Genomic DNA, 18,279 nt, shown 5'->3' with positions numbered 1-18,279 from the left:
AAACTTTGAAAAAAGTTTGGACACCCCTGGCCTAGACTGTCAATCCTTATAGTCAGAGTGTGTCAGGGGCTAGTTCAGGAAACACTATCCAGAAGTCAGGTGAGGTGGCCTGAGGATTGGCTGAAAGCAGGTGTGGGGTCTGGAACTTGCCCCACCACCAGCTGGGGGGCCTAAGGCCAGTGACTCAGCCCCTTATTAGTTCCTGTCCCAGAGTTAGGAGAATAAAGGGCCGTGGAGCGAGGGTCACCAACATCCCCTGGCAGGTTCCTGGGAAGCCCTTTGATGGTAATTCTAAGCCCCACACTCCACTGTGGTTATTGTAGAGTGGAGCTTCTAAGTACCCTAAGCTCTTCTGCTCTAAGAAGGGGCAGTTGATGTGGACAATGAGCTTGTTGTGACCGCTGGGGACAGTTTATTTTGTGGCTGTTAAGGACAATATAAGTGGAGTCCAAAAGTATTTTTTTTCTTCATTTCCTAAAATGTCTACTAAGCCCAAAGGAGTTTTCATAATAATTTTGCTTGAAGAAAAGGAAAAACTCATTTCTGAAGATGTTACAGTTTTAATGGGAAGATGGGCTTCTGAAGTTTGAGAATCTGGTTTTTTCAAAGGTTGCCTCAATAAAATTTGCAGAGGAGAAAGCTCTAAAATCCTCCGGATCAGACTGTAAAATCCTGAGGAACTGGTAGGAGGTGTGCTTCTGGCCCCTGAGTCGTAGCAGAAATCTCTTTGTATGGACTCAGGGCGGTTTGGGTCTCGGTCATGATCGGGTGTCTGGAAGGCAGCACAGGGGTGAGCTGCACGCCCCGTTTAGCTCTTTCCTCGTCACCGTGTCCCCACCCTCGTCCCACTCAGTTCATAGCTCAGTCCTCCCCCAGGCATCAGCCCTGCCCTGGAGCCCCAGGTGGGGGCCGGGCTGCCACTTGTCCTGTTCTTCTCGTGAGGGGGTCTGGGGCGCTCCAGGCCTGGTCCCTGAGACCCATGGTGACTACAGTGGCCCCTCAGAGTCGCCCCTCTGCCCGGTCTGTGTGGAAGCCGCCCACCAGCCGAGGCCTGGGCAGAGCTGGCCAGGGCTCCAGAGTGTTGCCTCCGCCATCGAGGTGAGCTGGTGAACCTGGGCGACCTTGGGGCCCAGTCCTGCCTCCTCAAGGGTGCTGTGGCTCTTCAGGGCAGGCTGCCCCCCATGTCTGTGCCTCAGTCCTGGGGTGGCACTCGGTGGCCCTCCCACTTGGTGTGGGGTGGGACTTGAATGAATCTTTTTGGGGACACTACTCACCGCACCACAGGCAGCATTGATCACACAAAAGCCCGGCCTCCTGGGAACAGGCTGGGCAGTCAAGGGCTCACCCCTTCTGTCCTTACTTCACACAGACTGCCCACCTCCTTCCTTGGGACTCACAAACCCAGGTCTGATGAAGGATGTGAGCAAAGGGAGAACCTTCGTCAGCTGTCCCTTTCTCAGGGGACGCCTGCCTGCCCTGCCTGCCCTTAGGGGCTGTCATCCCTCTCTGGTCTCACGTATCCGCCAACCATGCTTCCCCAAAAGCTACAGTGATATGAGAATTCTGTCACCGACGTTTTGTTGCACGTTAAAAATCGTGTAGGAGGGAACGCTCTGGGCAGTACTCCTGGACTCTGTGTCCATTCTGTGGGACACCATTTGAGCTGGCCCAGGAGAAAAATGCCCCCTGTGGAGTGGCCAGGAGATGACCGCTGAAGGACAGGTGCCGCGGCCCCCCGCTGGGCGAGGACTAACCTCTCCCCTCCCGCCAGCACATCCTGGAGTTGGAGGCCATGCTGTACGACGCCCTGCAGCAGGAGGCCGGAGCCAAAGTGGCCGAGATACTGTCGGAGGAGGAGCGTGAGCAGCTCCAGGTGGCCGTGGAGCAGTGGAAGCGCCAGGTCATGAGCGAGCTGCGGGAGCGGGACGCCCAGATCCTGAGGGAGCGCATGGAGCTGCTGCAGCTGGCACAGCAGGTGTGGGCGGGGCCGGGCCGGGGCTGGGGCGGGGCAGATCCTGATGCCTGGAGACCCTGCAGGGCCTGTGAGGCAGGTACCCCAGGGCTGTGCCCTTCAATAGCCACAGCCAATGACCAAACCCCATGAGCACGCCCCAAATGGCGACACCCCAATGACCACACCCTCCCAGGCCATGCCCATGGTGGGCCCTCCTGCAGGACTGCCTGCCCCTCCACACCAGCCTCCTGGGCCATACTGTCCAGGCCTCTAGCCCCGACTGCCAGGTTTCTTCCATGACTCCTCCCTCAGGGGTAAGGGTGTGGAGAAGGTGCATGGGGAGCGTCGCTCATGGGCTGGGAGCAGCCCCTGGTCTTCTCAGTCTGTTTCTAACGGGACGTGAGGGACCCCGGCAGACTGGACAGCCTGGTGTGGGGTACTTGCCTCCACTCCCTTGTGTGTCCCGCGTGGCCTGCAAGGAACGTGGATGTGTGCCCTGTTCAGAACTCCCCAAATGCAAAAGGCTTAACTTGCAAGGTCAGAGAAGCTAGTAAGCCAAGGTTCCCTGTGAATGTCCGGGGGCAGCAGCCAGGACAGGGACTGAGCCCCAGGGTGCCAGTGTGGGGACTGCCGCCTGCGGCCCCCACTCCCATCACGGGCTGTGGTCAGCACCCAGCTCCAGCGCGGACGCAGACCTGCATCCAAGTGTATATTTGGCGTCATGTACCAGAGTAAAGGCCCGGGCCTCAAAACGGGACGTCACCCTGGCAAGGCCTTTGTGACCCTCTGGCTGCTCTTCACTCTGCTGTAAGGGCGCTTGGGAAGGGCGCGACTCAATTCCTTCCCTTGGGCTTCTAGCATCATGGTTTAGGATCTGAAGTTGCAGGAGGTGGGAATCATGGGCCTCCGTTGAAAGGTGACAGGCTGTGTCTGAGAGGGGTCAAGGCGAGCAGGCACACTCCTCTCCTGGACGTCATGGAGAGAACAGACCAGGCTCTGGGCCCTCCCAGCACAGATGAGCAGCCGTCTGGCTGGTGGTGGCCAGCGGCAACTGCTCTGTCTGACTTGTGCCCCCAGTACATGGGTGAAATCTTTCTTTTCCCCCCATTTCTTCAGCCTCCTTCCCCCACTCCGGTTCAAGCCGTTATTTCTCAGTCTAGTCGTGTAGGACACAGCTCCCTGGCCCGTGCTGGTATTAGGAGCCTTGTGCTCTCGTTGGTCGGCCGCTCATAGCAGCTCATGGCAGCTCTTGCCGGCCGCCAGCTGAGCAGCACAGGGCAGCCCAGCTCCAGGGAGAGCTGTTGTTTCCAATCTTAGCTGTAGAGGGCGCAGCTCACTGGCCTGTATGGGAATCGAACCGGTGACTTCTCCGCTGTTAGGAGCTCGGGTGCTCCAACCAAGTGAGCCACGGAGCCAGCCTACACGAGTGAAATGTTGAAAGGCTTTTTCCCAGTTGGTTTCCCAAGTACTCTGATTATTGAAGATTTTCCTCCTTTTAATATTGCAGAGAATTAAAGAGTTAGAAGAAAGAATAGAAGCTCAGAAGAGACAAATAAAGGAACTGGAGGAAAAGGTAAAATAAGTGTCAGTTTCCAGGCTTGCATTGTCCCTGGGCGTCATACAGAGGGAAGACCGACTACGCAGATGGGTGGCATTTAGCACTGGTCCGAGGTTCGGGGCACACTTGCACAGAAAGGTTTCAGGGCCATCGCTCTCTGGACCAGGAGCCAGGAGCCTGGGGTCTGGGACCCCGCTGCCGTGACCTAGCCATGTGACCTCCAGGGTCCACATCTCTCACGACCTCAGGGTCCCAGCAGTAGCAGTGGGTGTGGGACCAGCTGCCCAGGCCCCTCGTACTGGTGACGGCCATGCTAAAGCATTTGACTTTTCCAAGCTCACCAAGCATGTTGGTCTAAGAATCAAGTCCCGGAAAGACTGGATTTCCCCCCTAAAATCAGGCTCTCTGTCCAGGACGAGTCCTTATTTCTGGTCCCTACCTCAAAACTTCCAAGTGCTGGTGTGCAGTTAGTTTGGTCCCACGTGCTGGAGGCCTGGGGCAGACGGTGCGGCTGTTTTCCTGGACCCCCGGCCTGTGAGGCGTGGGGTCAGGGGTGCTGTGCCCACTCGGGGGGACAGTCTGCCTTGCTGCTCCCCAAAGCCAGGTGCTTAGAGCATGTGGGAGAGAGCCTGGCTCTTCTGTGGGGTTCTACTTCGTTTCAGAGTGGTTCTTTCTCTGTGGTTTAGGGATGTTTCCGTGACCTCTAGTGGTCAGACTGTTTGGTCAGTTCTCGTGATTGGTCCTGCCAGTGGGGTGGACTCATGGGGGCGGATCTCAGACCCCCCCCCCCCCGAGTACTGAGTGAAGCGGCCCCGTTGGACCTCCTCGCTGGCTTGTCCCCTTCCAGAGAGAGCAGGAGGCTGGTGTTTGCCCGGGAACCTCCCCCCCCCTCGACCCCCATGAGCTGCACGTCCTTGACCTAGCCGCAGAAGAGCCAGAAGAGCTCTGAGCTCAGAGAGAGAGGGTCCCCTCCCAATGGCAGTCTGCTATTGAATGAATGGCAGTGCTCCCCTGCTCTGCCCACCTCCCCGCCCGTCAATGACAAAACCTGCCCGTTTTCTGGGCACTTTACTGCCCAGGAATGTGGCTTGTACTCTGTCACTTGTGATGGAACTGAGACCAAGCGTCAGGAATGCCAGTGAGTGCCTGGCTCTCACAGGACTTGAATCATTATTAGCCAATGAGTGCTCTGGTGACAGGTCCAGGTGGCCAGTCCCACCCCAAAGGACAAAGCTGAGCCCCTGAGAGATGAGGTGACCAGGAGAGGCGTGTGCCAGAAATGCACCAAATACCTGGCCTCCCGACTGTTGACCACAGCCCTGCCTCTGGATGGCGCGCGCTTCCCAGTGTGTGTGTCTAGGTGGTGGCAGCCCCGTCACTTCAGACCCAGGGTGTCCCCACGGCCCCTGCAGCACGATCCTAACCCCCTGGACAGAGCATGCCAGGATTCGCCGCTGTGCCCCTGCTGGCCGCTCCGTCTTGTTCTGTCTGTGGCCACATGTTTCTTGCCAGAAGCACTACAAACTCTTTTTTCTCTTTCTTTCCCTCCATCTCTCCACCCTCCCCTTTCCTTTTCAGTTTCTATTTTTGTTCTTATTTTTCTCCTTAGCTTTCATTCTGTGGTCGTAGCTCACCTGGGCACCCCGACGTGGTGAGTATCATCTCATCAGCTGCAATTTTCGGGCGAGAGTCCCACTCATCTCCTGGGAGAGCAGCAGGGTCCCTGCCCCCTTTAGTAAGCAGCAGGGGCTACAGGGAGCCACAGCCAGGGCTCCCAAGGCTGTGACAAGGCCACAACAGCTCTCAGCACCCTCAGCCCCACGCCAGGGTCGGGATCAGAGGGCTCTGCCATCATCGGGGGCACGAGAGGCGCTTGCCTTGCCCGAGTAGGAAGGAGAGCAAAGCACCCTCCCATAGGCACCCACTGGGAGAGGAGTTCAAGCCCAAACGCCTTCTGTTTCCGGCTCTTCTTCCTGCTGGGGCATCACGGCGGGAACCAGCGCTGGCCAAGCGCGGTCGGCGTGTCCTGTTGTCCTTTTCTGAGGGGTTGAGTACAAGCATGGGTTGTGTTGAGATGTGGCCCTGACACTGGGCGCGTTCACGATGTGACACCCCCAGTCTGAGCCGTGGGGCCTTCCCGCGGCTTTCAGACCAAGGCCGCACGTGAACGCTTGACCACCACTTCCTTCCCAAACAACAGGAGAGGATGAGTGAGGGTGGCCTCGGCAGGTTCCCACTCTTCATTGGGTGCCCTGAGAGGTCCCCCCCACGGAAGCAGCGGTCCTTTCCCATGCCCTCCTGCCTGCAGCCCCTCTCCTCTCACTGAGCTGCCCCCCCATGTGTTCTCATTTGTTCTTCCAGCCCCCAGAGGAGCCGGACCCTGTTCTTCCAGCTGGACCAGACAGCAGTGGGTACCTGGGTGACAAAACCAGACGCCTGGCATCATCCCTGAAGACCCGAGAGGGGATGGTGTCTACTGAGCCCTCCCAGCAAGGAAGAGGGGGAGGGGCCTCATACTCCTCCGAGCAGGCCGCTGGCCACTCTGATGCGCCAGGATTAGAGCTGGTTTCCCAGGTGGGCCCCTCTGGAAGAGGCCTGGTCTTGGCTGCTGGACCCTGGGGTCCCACCGCAGGACACAGCCTCTGGTCCAGTTCCGGGGATGCGTGAGCCCCTTGCTGTACACGTGCGGAGAGCAAGTCCGGGCAGCGGTGCGTCCCCGAGCCCTGCACACTCACCCCTCCTTGCTCCGGGGTATCTGAGGAGGAGTCTGAGAAAATGCAGGCACCCCAGAAAATGACAGGATGCAGGCTGTGGCTGCGTGGGGACCTGCATTCAGGGAGACCAGAACAGCTCGTGGGGACGTGTGAGGATGGCTTCCTGAGACGCCTCAGGTGGCGACGGTTATGCTGCGACTCACTTGCAGGGTCCGAGCATTTACCGCTGGACACATCACGACAACCTCCCTTGTGTGTCACACGTCACTCCATGGGTGCAGATGGGAGCGTGGCTGCCACATGGCGCTGTGCCATCCCCCGCTGCCTCCTCACCTGGCCCGAGACATGAAGGCTGAAGTCCTGCCTAGAGCCTCGGCCCGGGAACTGGGCAGGACTGACGAAAGGGAGTACTGAGCAGCATGGTGATGGGAGAGGGACGAGGCGGGGACGGCCGCCTGGAAGGGGACAGGCCGCCTGCAGCAGCACAGCCCCAACCCTGCCGAGGCCCTGGGTGTGCGTGCCTCCCAGCCCCGAGGCCCCCTGTCAGCACTCTGCCCTTTGTGCTCGAGGAGCTGTGCCGACATGACGGGTGGCAGTGCACCTGCAGATGAAGAAGGGAGCCTGACGCCCAGGTGGTGAGCAGGTAAGACGCTGCCATCCGTCCACGGGCCGGCTATTTCCTCCTACCCTGTGTGGGCCTCTTGGGCGCTGACCTTCCTCTGGCCTGCTCCATCCCACCTTGCTGATTCTGCTGAATCCTGGTGGCTCCATTCAAATGTGGGTCAGTTTGCAGGCCCGAGCCCCCGGGCGTCTCTCCAGGTGGGCAGGGTGGGTGGGAAGCCTCACTACCCATCACCACCTCTGGACCCAGTATGCCTCCAAGGGCATCATGTGGGCCCCTCACTGCGTCCACATGCTGACCCCGCTGTGGGTCTGCTCAACCCAGTCCCAGGATTCCCCCGAAACCAGCCAGGGCGCCTGTAATGTGCCGGGGACCATCCCTGAGCTCCAAGGGTAGCCTCGTCTCCGCTCGGGAGTGAAGAGCTTTCCAGAGGCACTCGCTGTTTCTGCCAACCTTGGCTCCAGCCTCCACTGACTCTTAGCCTGCCTGCCCACTCCCCCATTTTGCTGCCCCCAGAAACTTCAAAAACAGCCTCCTGCGTTACTTGTGGTGCCATCCCTCCCCCAACCCCCACTGGTCCCGGCTCAGCGTGGCTTCCCCAGGGCTAGGAGGCACTGTAGTGAGCAAATGGCTTGGTGGGGACGCCAGTGCTGGGTTCCAGGGCAGGGAAGGGGTGTGGCATGAGGTAAGGCTCTGGTGCAGGTGAGCGCGGGGTTCCTTGTCTATAAGTGGGAATGTAGGTCAGTCTTTTTCCGTCCATTCGAATAGAGTGTGGTAGTGTGTTAGTTTGGCTCTAATTTGCATTTCTCTAATGACTAACTATGTTGGCATTGTTTTAGGTGTTGTCTTTCCATCCATATATTTTCATGGGTGAAGTGTCTGTTCAAATCATTTGCTCATTTTTGAATTAGATTGTTGCTTTCTTACTATTGAGTTTTCAGACTTCTTTATATATTTCAGACCCATGCTTTGATCAGGCATATAATTCAAAAGTCTTTCCCCCAAGTCTCTCTTTTCTTTTTGTTCTTTTAAGAGTATCTTTTGGACAGAAGTTCTTAATTTTGATGAAGTCTCATTTATTAACTTTTTAAAATGGCTTGTGCATTTGGTGTTGGACCTAAGAAAACTGCCTGATTCAAAGTCATGGATATTTTCTCCCGTGTTTCCTTGTAGAATCGTATGGCCTTATGCTTTACAGTTATATCCATGATCCATTTTGAGTTCATTTTTGCCCGTGCTTATCCATTCCTTGTCACGTCCCCGTTGTAAAGAACTCCTCCTCAGTTTCATTAAAATCCCTTCTGCTTGGCTGGACCCACGGCCCGCTCTGTGGTCAGCCTGGACTGTCCTCCTGGATCCGCGTCACCAAACACTGCACAGCAGGGGTCAGCGCTGCAGCTAGCTTGCGTCCTCTGGCTTACCTGGTCTCCACTGCATCCTGGGGGAAGGGCTGCGTCCCTAGGGACCCTGACTGCCCAGCTCTGGCGGGGGCTGGAAGCTCGAGATGTGGGAGATTAACTGTCATCAGACCAGATTTACAGGTCCTGGTGGGACAGGCACTGAATGCCAGATAGCAGCCCTGCGCCTCCCAGACCCGGTCGCAATTGCTCACGTGGGGCTGCAGCCCAGGCAGCCAGAAAGAATGGCTGTTCTGTCACCTCTGAAATCCAGGGATATGCTGCGCTCACCGTTAATGAGCATTGTGCATGCACAGAATAGGAGCTTGTACCTTAAAAATACCTGTAATATCCTGCATCATACCCTGGTGAAATTTTCTTAATTTGTGTATAAAGGGGAACAAAAGGTGAGATGTGTATGCTTCCTGAAAGAAGGTTCTCCCCAGTGTGAACAGCTCGCTCTTTGTGGCTGTTTGTCCCAGACGGGGCTGAGCTCAGGGGAGAGCTCTCCTCAGGTGCTACCTGTCCATCTTGGGAGTGGGAGGGGTGCCCGTCAAGGTGGGGGCACTGAAGGGACCCTGCCCCAGGGCAGCCAGGCCCGTCAGGCAGCTTCATCAGCCTGAGCTCCAGCCCCAAGAGGAAATGAGGTCAGACACATGCTCATCTGATGGCAGGTGGCAGTCTGGGCAGCTTCCCACCGCGTGGAGCCACAGTGGTCACACTACGTGTGCATTCCACAGTTAGCTGGCCTGAAGGGTCACTGCTGGCCTGTGTGGTCACTTGCGGCTCCTGCCCCTGCCCCTCAGACGTCCTCAGCAGAGCTCTCTTCGTCTTGTTCTTGGTGCACAAAAGTGCATTTGTCCTGATACTGGCTCAGGCTGCCGCTGGTCCGTCTGGGAGTGGCCCACCTGATTCTTGTCCTCACGACACCTGTGGGTGCACTGACGTCCAGTCACATGGCCCTCCCCCAAGAGCTCACTGCCATCCCAGGCCCGTGGCCGAGTCGTGTGTCGCGCTGTGAGACAGACAGGTGTTTCCAAAAGGTACAATGTCTATTGTTCTAAGACTTTACAAGAAGAGGGGTCGTGCTCTGCACAGCTTCAGACTCTGTCTTCCCCTTGTGTCACTGCTAAGAGCCACCCACACTGTGGCGCGTGAGTGTCTGTCTGTGGGTGTTTGCGATGCTGCCGTGGGTCTCGCTCCATCTCAGACGTTTGGGTTTGTTCTTGGGAACGATCTTCTGGAACATTCTCGTAAGGCCTGTGAGTGAGTGGAGCCACAGCTTCTGGGCCTCCCGGGACGTTGAAGCCTGGGCTGTGCAGACAAGCCCCGACCGCAAGATGTTGCTAAAGCTTTCCTGGTTCATGTCAGATTGGAGCCATTTATTTCTGCTCTCGGGTTAGAATCCTTCTGTTTTCACCTTATGGCAAAGGTTTTCCACAAATGTTACTAGAGGATTTGTACACCATCTCAGACAGACATTAACTGGCTTGAAGCTGAGGGTTTCCCCTCCCCCTTTTATTGCTCTGTTGTCTAATCTAGTCTTTCCAGCCGCAGCTCACCGCCCGCGGCCAGCTGTCTAGCGATCTAAAATGTAGCCATCTTGGTTAAAGCAATAATAGATATGTTCAAGAGTGTGACCGGGAGGCCATTAGTAACGGAAGCCATTATCAGCGACGTCAGTGTCACAGAAGAGAGCTGGACGCCCCCGTCTCGGGCTGTGACACAGAGGAAACAAAACCAAGAAGCAGAGGGGAGCAGGCAGAGTGCGTGCACGGGTGTGCAGGTGCACGCGCGTGTGCCGTGTGTGTGTGTGTGTGTGTGTGTGTGTGTGTGTGTGTGTGGTCAGGCAGAGGCCTAGGAGCCTGGCAGGACTGTGCACCCACACTGGCCAGAGGGACTGTCCAGGCACAGCAGGCACAGCACACATAGGACAACAAGCTGCCCTTCTCTCCGGGACGGACACAGCTGAGCCGGCTTCTGAATACCCTGCTGGTCGTTACCTAGAGGGCATGGCCCTGACCCTGGTAACAGCCGGGCTGATGGGGCTGTGGGGGGCTCTGCATGCTCAGGTCATTGGGGAGGCACGCACTCAGCACCAGCCTCAGCTCTGCACCGTGAACACCTGCCCTCCTCACCCCTGGAATTGCACCCCCACCCCACCCTGACCCCTCCCTGGAATGATCCTCCTGGAAACCAGGGCCGGGGCTTATTCGGGCCAAGGCAACTGAGGACAGGCACCGATGCCTGGTGAGCTGGGTGTGCTGGGGGAGGGGCGGTCAAGGCCAGAGGACACACCATCAAGTGTCCCCAGGTCCCAGAGAGGAGCTGGGCTGTGGTCCTGGAGTCGACTGCCTCAGGCGAGAGCCAGCCTCAGGTCTCTAATTCCCAAACGACTAGAAGAAGCCAGTAAACGGGCTGTTATGCTCTGTACTCATTTTCTATAAAATGACTGTTAACGGAAGAAGTTTTTGGAGGCCTAGGAACACATTTCATAGAAATGGCTCCCACACTGGACTGAACCTTAGTTATCCTGAGGGGGTGTTAACTGGAGACACGGACCAGCGCAGGGCACCTGATCCCAGAATCTGCATTTCTGACGGGCCCACGGGTGCTGGGACCTGCTCTGAGAACTGCAGAGTTCCCAGTTGGGAGGGGCCTCCACAGGCGCCTTTGCTCTCCCCAGGCTGGTCTGTCAGGAGACTCCTTGGTGTCTTGGCTAAAGCGTCATGGCTTTTCTCTGTTTGCATTTTTTTAAAGTCAGTTCTGAGATGCCCCAAGATTTCCATTCCTTCGAGCCCCTTGCCAACATGTCTGCTGTCTCTCCCACATGGCTTCTGTCCACGTGCGTCTGTGTGACACCCTGGAGCAGGGGACTCGGCAGCAGCATGCTTGAAAGTAGTTTTGGAATCAGACAGGCCTGGGGTCGGGTCTTGCTTCTGCTCTGTCTTAGCCACATGGCCACGGCAGGTGACAGGACCTATGTCCACCTTAGCCACCTACCCTGAAAAGGGGTCACCTCCCTGAGGTGTGGGAGGCCAATCCGGTAATGCACTTTATTAGTCAAGGTTTTCCTGAGAAGCAGAACCAATAGGATGTGTGTCTGTAGCTACATCTCTGTGTGTGTTTGTATCTGTATCTATCTCCATCTCTATCTCATTCTGTAACGTATCTACCTACCTACCATCTACCTGGAGAGGAAATTGTTATAAGGGGTTGACTCATGCAGTCTTGGAAGCTGAGAAGTCCAGAGGCCTTCAGTCAGCAGCTGGAGACGCAGGAGAGCCTGTGTGTCATCCAGTCCACGTCCAGAGGCCTGTGAAGCAGGAAGCTGATGGTGTAGATTTCTGTTTGAAAGCCACAGGCTGGAGGCCCAGGAAGAGCCCATGTTTCAGTCCAAATCTGCGGGGGAGACCAATGTCCCAGTTCAGCGGTCAGGCAGGAAGTTTCCCCTCTTATTCTGCCTTTTGTTCTAGTCAGACACTCAACTGATTGGGCGCGACCCACCATTTGGGGGAGGGTCACCTGCCTGACTCTACTGATTCGGGTGTGACTGTCACCCAGAAACGCCCTCACAGACACACCCAGTATCGTGCCTGGCAAATGTCTGGGCACCCCGTAGCCCAGTCAGGTCAACACACAAACCTACTCACATAGCACCCAGAGCCCGAGGGTAATGTCCTCACCTGCAACCTGCTTCACACAAGCAGCCGCTGCCTTTTTACATGCTTACTAGGCAGCTGCAGAGTCAGACCAGGAGGAGCAGTCCCAGGCAGGGCACGGTGTGAGTGTGGACCGCCTTGGAATGGAGGGGACCATCCCAGCCTGTGAGTGAGCCCCACAGGCTCTCCTCCAAGGGAGCTGGGGAGAAGGGACGTCACAGATGGCATAGGGCAGGGAGCAATTGATTGTGGCCCAGGCACTGTCTGTAGGCTGATGGAAAGACACTGTGGAGAGCTACAAGGGAGGAAGGTAAGGTGGGTCTGAGTGAGGGTATCTTGTTCTTGATATTCCCCCCAAATCAAAGCTTTGGGGGAAGAGACCCTATAGGTTTCATTGTTACCATTTTTTTCTGTTTGGTTTGAAAATGTTTGGCTACAGTGTCTCAGACAAACAGAGCTGCCTTGGGAAGGATCTGTTTTAGCCCATTCTCCGTTGTGCTGTAAACTGATGATTCCTCTTTGTGTGGGTTATTTTGGGGGTTCTGGAACACGAAGTGAAGTAGGGGCCGTGCCTGGGGACAGAGAGCAGAGATGCGGGCCAACTGTCTGTGGAATGGGGCTCCGCCCACCTGGACTTCAGCCGGCCCACCTGTGTGGGGTCCCAGGCTTAGCTGCGGTATGTGTGTTTCTGGAACAGAAGCAGGACCTGGGTCTTCCGTGGTGCTCACCACCTGCCCTTTGTTCTGATACGGGTGGGGGCTACTAGTCTCCTGTGTAGCAACTTCCTGTTTCCCAACAGGGGGGATCCCAGCAGGAATTCCCCACACAAACAGCCGGCAGAGCCTGTTCCTGAGCTCTCTTGTGACAGAAAGCAGAATGTTGTCTCCTAATCCATATGCATGATGGCGTTTGCATGTGTCACTGGCGGGAGTTTGGCTTCCACAGCTTTTAACGCGGTTCTGATGTCCTCAGGCTGCTGGTTGGGCTGGGCGCCGACGTAACCACAGCCCGGCTGCCAGCCTGGCCACGGTCCAGCCAAACGCCTCTGGTCCTCTTGTCCATCCTAAGTTCACGTTGGTGCTGTGAAATGAGCCCATTTCATGGCTTTGGTCATCGACTTATTCCCAGCCATTGTCACCTCTCCTCAGTGCAGCTCAATGTAAAAATGACACCATCGTCTCACTCTCCAAAATGAAGAGCGAGGCCTTGGTTCTCAGTACCCATCACAGGGCAATAGTCTGTTCACAGGCTCTGCTTCAGGGACTCTTACTTAGATGTTAGGTGAAAATACCAAAACCCACTCCCAAGCCCTCTCTAGCCTCTCCCTGATTAGAACTTGTGGACTTTGTCATGTCCGCGACCCCTGGGCCCTTACCCCTCACCACTTCTGACCCCCCACCCTACTGTCACTGCTGCCACCCCAGGGCTGACCCAGCCCACCCTCCTTGTTAGAAGGAATCTGAGCAGCTCCTTCCCAACTTCTTCCAAAAATGAAAAACATAAAATGTAATAAGGGAGAGTTAGTACCTAACAGAGGCCCCTTTCCACGAGAGGAAATGAAAATGGTAGAAACACAGGCAGCTGAGGCCACTTCTGTACAGAGCTTTGTGCATGGGGCACACTGACTCATCTTTGTGGCCCCAGGACCTCCCAGGAGGGGCCCGTTGCATTCTCTGGTGGAGGCACAGATGTGGCACCTGGCCGACATGGAGCCACCACAGTCTGCCCAGGTGCCAGCCTGTGGGGTCAGCACCCTCGCCCATGACACCCCATGGTGTTCCTTCAGGCGTTCCCCTCTGCAAGTCTCCCCACGAGTGCCCCGGATGTCCCACACTGAAACGAAGCTTTTGTTTGCTCTCTTTTTCAGAGGAAAGAACATGTTGGTAAAGCCAGTTTTAGTGTGATTTCCATTCCTGCCGAGCTCGGACCCACAGCCCAGGGGAGCCACCCAGCACCAATGCAACTCGACGCCCAGCTCTTGTGTGGGCCTCACACCGGGGTGGTGTAGGTCATTGCTCTCAGTGCTGAAGACACAGGAGTGCGTGTGTGTGGCACACGCACGTGTGTCCAACCGGAAGACCATGCACAGCACTTCAGCTCTTTGGGGCACATAGAAGTTGACATGCTGGGCAGTTAGCTGTGCAGCCAGGTGAGCACATGACACACAATATTGTGTAACAGAAAACAAACCGATTCCCCGAGAGGCCGGAGGCAGGGGTGACTGCTGTCTGCAAGCGTTAGGCTCATTTTACATTTGTGTTGGAAGAAATATTCAACTCCGGTGCAGACAACAGTGGCAGCCGGACAAGGCTTGATTCCCGAGGTTGAAATCAGGAGAAGCCTATAGAATCAGACACATGTCCTTTCCTTGGTGGGTGCAGGATCTCGGCTGGACAACCCCTTTTTCACTCACACTTGTCCAAGAAGGACCCATCCCTCTGTTGTCACTAGAGCCATGCTCACTTGGTCACGCGGACAAGACAGGGGTCGCTTCACTGCTTCTCTGTTGAGCCACATGCCGGGTTTGTGTCCCTCGTCAGAAATCTCGTTCAATCCTCTGTTTGTCGTTTAATCTCATTCTAATGACTGCATCCTCTTGGCACATCTGTTGTCCTCAGAAGTGATAGTCTTGTGTTAATAAAAGCCGCCACGGAGTTACGGATGAACTCCAGCTCCAAGTGTGAGGGACTGCATGACGCAGGCCCCCAGGAACGCCCCGCAGTCCCACGTGCCCCTTTGGGGGGGCTCTCGCCCCGTGTGCCCCAGCATGGGAACCGCAGCTGTGCAGGCGGCCACTCAGGACCTGAAGGTACGCATCTGAAACCCGGACTCAGCCCTGTTTCCTTGGATTGTCACGGTTGTGCATGTTGTACAGGCGTCCAAGTCATTCCTGTGGCCTCCCCACCCACCAGAAACTTAGAAGCACAGCTCGTAACTGTAAGGCACACTGTGCAGGAAAGAGAAGCGTGTGACTGTGCACCCATGCTCATGACCTTGTTACTACATGTAAAATGTACATACATAGCAAAGGGAAAAAGGCTCGTGAGTGTTTGAAATAACATCCCAGGCACCAACCTGCATTTGCCTCCCTGCGTATTCCTGAAAGCGCACGCTGAGTCGCAATGTCCATTTTTTTCTGTAGATATCATTGTTTTCAGTCTTGTGTGTGGGCACCTGACTTTTCATCTGATTACAAAATTCAGCATTTCTGGACTGGGATTTTGCCCGAGAGGGGTAAATAGGAGCATTTTTCACTGATTCCTGCTGGGCCAGCGAGCATCTGAAGAAATCAAGTATTTTAAATAAGGTGCATTCTCTAACTCCTAGAGACACACAAGGCCAGCGGCTCTTGTCTGTGTGTTGTCACTTCCCAATGCATCAAGAGGACGGACCTGAAATGTTGCCACAAGGCTCACTCTGTAACCAAGACATGAGACGTATGCAGTGTAAATCACACTGCGTGCACAGCCCCAAAACAGCATGGGCTCGTTTGTCTAAACCAGACATCCATGTGATTGCAGCCTGCTTGTTGCACAGATGTGTGTGCGCCTCCTTCCCATGGCCTAGTGGCTCTTCTGTCAAGTGCCCCGTCTGTGCGGGACCCGAGTGCCTTACACGGCTTGTGAGCACCAACCCTGAAGTTAGGAAGGAGGGGTGCCTGCAATGGGCTTGAGGCATTGTTACATGAACCTGCATTTACCATCACCCCGTCATCGAAACCTTAAGGTGGGCTGTGTGTTTTAACACAGTAATGGATTTACGTCATGGCTCAGGAAACCAAGTTGTAAATATATATATCAAATCATATATTTGTTTACTGTATATTTTTTAAAAGCTTTATTGTACGTTTATGCAACAATGAATCAGGACTTGTTTCCTCACGGCACTGTGCCAGCCAGTGTTTGCGCTCTCTGAAAAATCTCCTCAATAACCACATTCTAAACATGACGCTCTCTTCAGTGCTAAGCAGTGTTCACAGGCCTGCAGTAGGTTTGTATGGCGACCAACTACAAAGTTTTATACATATTTTTGTATTGTGATTCCTATGATATGTACCAGAGAATTTTTACACGTTTGTAATTTATTGTACAGTTTTAATAAAACATTGTTATAAATCTTAGCATATCAGTGTTCTCCTCACGAGGTGTTCAAGTCTGGCTGTTACCCTCGTCTGGGTTCTGAGACTATCCTCAGAAAGACCATGCCTCTTTCCACAGTAGGAAGGGAACCTGGGCCTTCTCCCCACAGGGCAGGGGCAGCGGGCCTCTCACCTGCAGCCTCATCTCCAATCAGAGAAACACACCTAGAGGACAGCCTCAGAGGCTCCCGCAGCACCTACCTCTTAGGGCAGCTCCCAGGAGGCCTTCTCCCGTAGCCGTTCATCAAGTGAGCACCAAGAGAGAAAATTCAGATAATTTAGAAAAGTGGAAGAATTTCTGAGAATGAGTAAGAACACTTGACAGCAGATTTGCATTGCAGACCATCCCACACAGGTGAGTGGAAGTGTTTTATTGAGCACTTTGGGGGTGGAAGCCAGAAGAGGAGCAGGGGATGGGCGGGTCTGGGTTAACTCTGCCGACTGCTTATGTTGCACAGGGTTCTCGTGTCCTGCAGTGAGCGACTCTCACCGTCTGAACTTATGCTTTGCAATGAGGGCTGCACTAACAGAATGCAAAGGCTGGACTATCTTTTCCTTTAAAATCAACCTGCAGAATTCCACCCCTGCGTCATCTGACCCCAACACTTTGAACTCCGCAAAGCCCGCCAGGAGCAGTCCGCCTGGGTGAACCCCCACCCCCACCCTCCTGACTTGCCAAACGTTTCCAGTCAGAGCCTCCCACCTGGCGTGGGATCTCCCACGGGGGCCCGACACGCAGCTGGAGTTCCGTTAGACCGTGGTTTCCCCTGTGTGTGCTCCTTGCTCAACCTTTCAGCGGGTCCAGCCAGCGGGAGGCGAGACCCAGGCGCGCCGGGCGAGCCGCAGCGCTTTGCTGGGACCTACCGGCCAGGCTCGGCGGGTTCAGCACTCGCTCCGCGGACAGCAGCAGCTCCGCGTGGCGTTCGCGGGGCTGAGGGGTGGGCTTGGGGCGCGCGCGGGGAGAGCACGAGGCCCGGCTCCGCCCTGTCCTGCCGCAGGAGGCTCCGGAAAACCGCTGCCCCTCGCCGGCTCCCGCCATGGCCGCACGCCGGCCACAGGAGCCCGCGGAGCCTCTGCCCACGTGCCTGCGGGCTATGGACGCAGGGAGCTCCCGCGCCTGGCCCAAACCTGGCGGGGTCTTCCGCTGCGTGGGGGACGCCGCTGCAGCTGGACGCGCTGAGCGGCAGCCGCAGGGGCCCTCGGACTGGGGGACACGCAGCGACACGGAGGAACGCAGTGAGCCAAGCGGGGATGGCCAGCATGTGTCCGAGCGCGACGCAAGCGGCCCAGGCCAGCTGCCCCCAGCAGGTAGTGGCCACAGGCAGGAGGCCACGGCCAGCGGGGCCGGCGCGAGGGGACGCGTCCGGGACGCCCTGAGGGTCCACACACCCAAGTGGGAGGTCGTCCGGGAAGGCTGAGGGCATGTCCTCTTCCTAAGCCCCCAGCTCCTCCGGGGACACAGGGCTTGTGGCGGGGCCTGTCTGTACCTTACTCTGCCGCTGGGACTTGTGTCCTGCGTTCAGACACACACCCCCTCCCCCCCATGCCCCCCCCCCCCCCCCCCCGGCAGTCTGGGCTGCTCCCGCCATGGTTCTGGGTCTCTGGTCTGTCCTGGGCTCTGAGTAGCTGTGTGTTTCTCTGTGTCTCGGTCTCGCTGTCACTGTCTGTGTGTGTGTGTCTCGGACTTGTCCCCTCCCTCCTGCCCCAGGCTTCGCGCGGGCGGCGGAGCAGCCTTGCAGGGAGGTGTCTCCACCACCGGTTCCGGGGCCAGAGCGCCACCGGCGCGCAGATCCCGCCTCGGGCTTTCTCCAAGGAGTTGGGCTTTGGCTGGAGACACCCTGGGCGAGCTCGTCTCCGGAGCGCCTGGGCCTGGACTTGGAGATTGGGTTCCATTCCCGCGGCTTTGGGCGCTTCGGGTCACCAGGGAGTTGGCAGTGGGCCCTTGGCTGGTCTGGCAAGACGTTTCCTGACCTTCCCACCCTCCTTTCCGGGGCGCAGACTCCGCACACACACTGGTCAGGACCAGTTGCCACCCTCTCCCCCTCTGAACCCAGCGCGGCCGCCGGTCCGCGCGGTCCCGGCCTGTGGCCACTACTGTGGCCGGGGCTGGGGAGTTGAGGCCGCGGCGGGGGGGAGGGGACTGAGTTCAGCGGGGGCGGGGCTTGATGCGAATAAGCAGCCGCGGGCCGGGGGCGGGGCCTGGCCGGGGGCGGGGCCTGGATGAGGGCGGGGCT

At 56.7% G+C, this 18,279-nt stretch overlaps 1 protein-coding gene across 13 annotated transcripts in view; it reads left to right on the top strand.

The window, feature by feature from the left end:
- Positions 1 to 16,026, top strand: part of JAKMIP3 (Janus kinase and microtubule interacting protein 3) — a 71,886-nt gene extending 55,860 nt beyond the window's left edge. For 12 of the 13 annotated variants that reach the window (XM_081074028.1, XM_081074031.1, XM_081074026.1 and 9 more), the window contains 4 exons: positions 1,772 to 1,975; positions 3,462 to 3,527; positions 5,091 to 5,163; positions 5,874 to 6,015. In XM_081074028.1, coding sequence (XP_080930154.1) covers positions 1,772 to 1,975; positions 3,462 to 3,527; positions 5,091 to 5,141 — 321 coding nt within the window. In that variant the 3' untranslated portion in view covers positions 5,142 to 5,163; positions 5,874 to 6,015. Of the gene's footprint in view, positions 1 to 1,771; positions 1,976 to 3,461; positions 3,528 to 5,090; positions 5,164 to 5,873; positions 6,870 to 13,774 lie in introns of those variants that run through there. The other variant, XM_081074027.1, reaches the window with a different exon arrangement.
- The last annotated feature ends 2,253 nt before the right edge of the window (positions 16,027 to 18,279 follow it).

The sequence above is a fragment of the Rhinolophus hipposideros genome (genome assembly GCF_964194185.1).
Source record: "Rhinolophus hipposideros genome assembly, chromosome: 15".
NCBI lineage: Eukaryota > Metazoa > Chordata > Mammalia > Chiroptera > Rhinolophidae > Rhinolophus > Rhinolophus hipposideros.
The sequence above is the reverse complement of the archived record's forward strand: the minus strand, read 5'-3'. Positions and strand labels throughout refer to the sequence as shown.